At 47.0% G+C, this 3590-nt stretch overlaps 1 protein-coding gene across 1 annotated transcript in view; it reads right to left on the reverse strand.

The window, feature by feature from the left end:
* Positions 1–970: 970 nt before the first annotated feature.
* LOC102381266 overlaps positions 971–3590 on the reverse strand; it is a 28208-nt gene continuing 25588 nt past the window's right edge. Inside the window, 2 exon segments of the mRNA XM_006036303.2 lie at positions 971–1088; positions 1933–2020. Coding sequence (XP_006036365.2) covers positions 1943–2020 — 78 coding nt within the window. The 3' untranslated portion in view covers positions 971–1088; positions 1933–1942.

Genomic DNA, 3590 nt, shown 5'->3' on the forward strand with positions numbered 1-3590 from the left:
CAGGCAGTGCACAGCTGGCATGGGGCTTCCAAGGGAAAGGCAACAGGGTGGGGAGCCCTGAGCCTGCAGCAGGCAGCCCATATCCGCCCCCGCTCCACTCAGCTCTGTTCCAGCTGTGCTGCAAGTTGTGGGGGGGAAGGAGAACTAGGCATGTGTCCCACCTTTCCATTTTGAAAAGGTGGTCACCCTACTGCACCTCCTCTAGGAAGATAACAGTGCATGGAAATAGCTCTACAGCAGGCCAGTGGTTTGGACTCTCACCCAAGAATGTGTAAGCATTGTGTACAAAGGGGATTGTCCCACCTGTTAAGAACCAGAGTGTGGGCATATAGGGAAGGTCACCTGGCTAATCAGGTGAAGTCTAAAAACTGGGTCCACAAGGAGCCAGGAGTCAAGCCGGGGTCACAGAAAGCCACAACTCAGACACTTCTGGCTTACCTTGCCTGAACCTAAGTCAGAGTTTCAGGTAAGTAGAGTCAAGGAACTACAAAGGGGTCCGGAACAAGCACCACAGCCTTTGCCCAGCTGTCTGTGGCTTGCTTTTAAAGGCTGAAATGGGTGGGAGCTGTTTCCTACAGACCCAGGGTCCCAGAAATATCCTGATTGTTCAGCCGGGACCAGCTGGGCCCAGGGCCTGGTAGTCAGGGCACTTTCTGGAGAAGTAGACTACATCTGTTCAAATCCTTTTTCTGAATGAGTTCATGAGAGGGTTTGAACCTGCTTCCCAGGTGAATGTTCTAACTTCTGGACTTTATAGTGAAGGGCAGCATGCTTAATGCCCTTTGGTTGGCTGGTTATTTATTAGACACCAGTTCTTTGCCAAGTTTGACCTGAATTTGGCAACAGTTTCAGGATAAATAAAACAGTGTTTTCAACCAATAGTTTATTCAACTAAACAATTATATTAAAAAACGAAATACAAAAAAATAATTCCATGCCAATAGTGGCAATATCACAATGTTGAGTGATGTACTGCTTCCTTCCTCTCTACATATGGCAGCAGGCAGATGCTGGGGAGATTTGTGATGATACCCTGTCATATGATGACCTCTTTTTACCCTTGATGGACAAGGTTCCATTGCTCCAGCCTGTCAAATGAACCAGAGATTGTATTGAAATAGCAAATTCCTCCCCCCCCCGGCCCCACCTCCACTGGCCTTTCCCATTAGCTGCTTCCCTCTGCCTTCTTCTTCTTCCTTCCCTCTTCTCCCTCCCTTTATGCTGATATAATTTCCCCACCTCTTACACTTACTTACCCTTCCTAATGGACCCAGCAAACAGCAAAGGAGAAACCAAGAGAAGATGCAGCTTTACCAGGAGAACAAGCAATCAGTGCAGCTCTGCCTGACCAGCAGTGAGTCAGCCCAGCACTGATGTGCTACAGAAGACTGGGGCTGGGCTCTTTGCCTTCTCAGCACCATTTTGCCCTTACTATCTGGACAATTTGTGATGTGTCCCCTGCCAGCTACTGAGAGCAGAATGGGGCCATCACATGACCAGAGGCACACACTCTCTTCATCTCCTAGTTCTTTTTCTCTATTTTCTCCATGTGCTAATGCAGATCACAAGAGCTAGGGAAAAGCTAAAATATGCATAACTCAATGGGAGGGGACTGTTTAAACAGAATTGATTTCACTGCTTCTGGCACAGACATGTCCTTGGATGCCCAAGCATCAATCCAAATGTGCGGGCTGCTTCACAAGCAGACCCAAATCCAAATGGAATTGCAAAGTTCATGGAAAGACCCTATATCTGATAAATTCAGTGACTTCCCATAAAGCACTAGTGTTTTTCATGGTACCAGGAACATTCTCCTCACCCAAGCTTTTAAAGTTGCTTCTAGACAAGTCCTCAAGTATGAAAAGTACCCAATCTGTGTAATAATAGGAATTCTAGAATTAGGAAGCAAGTGCATTTTTCACATGTACTCACATGGGGGGGCTCATAACAGACTGACGTAGATAGGATGCAGTGATGATGGCTTCACATACAGCCATCTTGGTGAGGGAGGTGGAAATTGCTGGGAGAAAATAAGACTATCTCAGAATGAAATATAGTTGAAATGTTTATTTCAAAACATATTTGGACCTCTCAAATGACTTTTTTTGCCCAAAACAAAAATTTTCACAAGAGCTGTTCACTTAGATTAACATTTTCCAATTTTTAATAAGAAGCCAAACCCTCTATTCTCCTCCCCTCCCCACCCAAAATTATTGGGTTTTGGATGTCAGAAAACAAACTGGTAACAAAAACAGAGAAAATGTTGCCAAATTGTTTTCAGAAACGATGTTTTTTTAGTGTTGGTTTTGCATGGAAAATATTGAACTAAAAACAAAGATGTTTCTAAACATGTCTCAACAATATTGTATGTCAACTACCTCTTCAAATCACTTTAAGCTGATTTTATGCAATTTCATATTGTGCCATTATTACAGAAAATATGGTCACATTTCCTTTCTTAGTTTAAATGGAGTTAGACTCAGTACTGCCCTGAAGGCCTCACAAGATGGTGAGACATCTGACAGCTCAACCAGAAAGGGCAGGAACATGTGGAAAATCTGGGGAGCTGCTACTGCTGGTTCAGATGAAGTGCAAAGGAATCAAATAGGAGACCAATCCCCACTAAAAGCAACAGGGAATCACAGATTCAGAGAGGAGATAGGAATAACTTGCAGGATTTTTCAGCCTCTAAAAGTCATGAATCTGTTATGCACAGTCCTCAGATGGGACCCATGGGCACAGGAATGTGCTGCTAATCCCTCTCCACCCACATGCATTGGGACAACTAACCTCACTAACAAAAGGAAAAGGGCACAGCGCTAAACTTCTTCCTAGGAAAGGTGTGCACTGCTTACCTTCCCTCTGCTCCTGGGAAGAGGGAATCTGGTAGCATGTTTACTCACACCACAGAGAGGGAGGTGGTGCCACTAACCTCCCCGTAATGTGTGGGTGAGGAGAGCTGCTAGCCTGCTCTGAGGAATGGGCTGCGCTGCTCAACAGTGTGCTGCCCCTTCAGCTTCCCAAACAGGTACAGGAGAGGGATGTCACTTTACCATCATTTGGAAGTCTTAAGGGAGTGTAATAATCTAGTAAAGGCTGATGGGGGTCCTTAAATACAGTTTCCATCTTTTGCTTCAGGTAAATCCTTAAGGAGATTTAAGAAGCCTTTCTTTACCTTCTCCAAATCATCCACAAAGCTGAAGAAAAGTTGGTCATTTTGGGAATGGTCCAAGACCATGCCCTGAGGCAACCAGAGGCTTGGTCCTCCACAGGGGCGCTCTGGTAGCCAGCCAGAGTGTCTCTCTGGCTGGCCCTCACCCAGTGCTGAAGCCCACTGCCTGCCCGTGCAGGGCAGGCAGCGTGCCCGCCACAGGAAACTGGACCTGGGCTCCTACCGGTAAATCGGGTGTGGGGGGAGCTGGAGGAGTGGGGAGGGGACTATGGGGGGGCCCCTGCTCTCCCCGCCCACTCCCTCAGCCCCTCCAATCACTGCCCCGCCCAGCCCCAGCCCTATCCCCCACCTGCCCCCTGAGGCCCCCTGATCCCTGCCCTGCCCGGCCCCAGCATCCTGGTAATTAAAAAAAAAAAAA

The sequence above is a fragment of the Alligator sinensis genome, unplaced genomic scaffold (assembly GCF_000455745.1).
Source record: "Alligator sinensis unplaced genomic scaffold, ASM45574v1 scaffold1181_1, whole genome shotgun sequence".
Taxonomy (NCBI): Eukaryota; Metazoa; Chordata; order Crocodylia; family Alligatoridae; genus Alligator; species Alligator sinensis.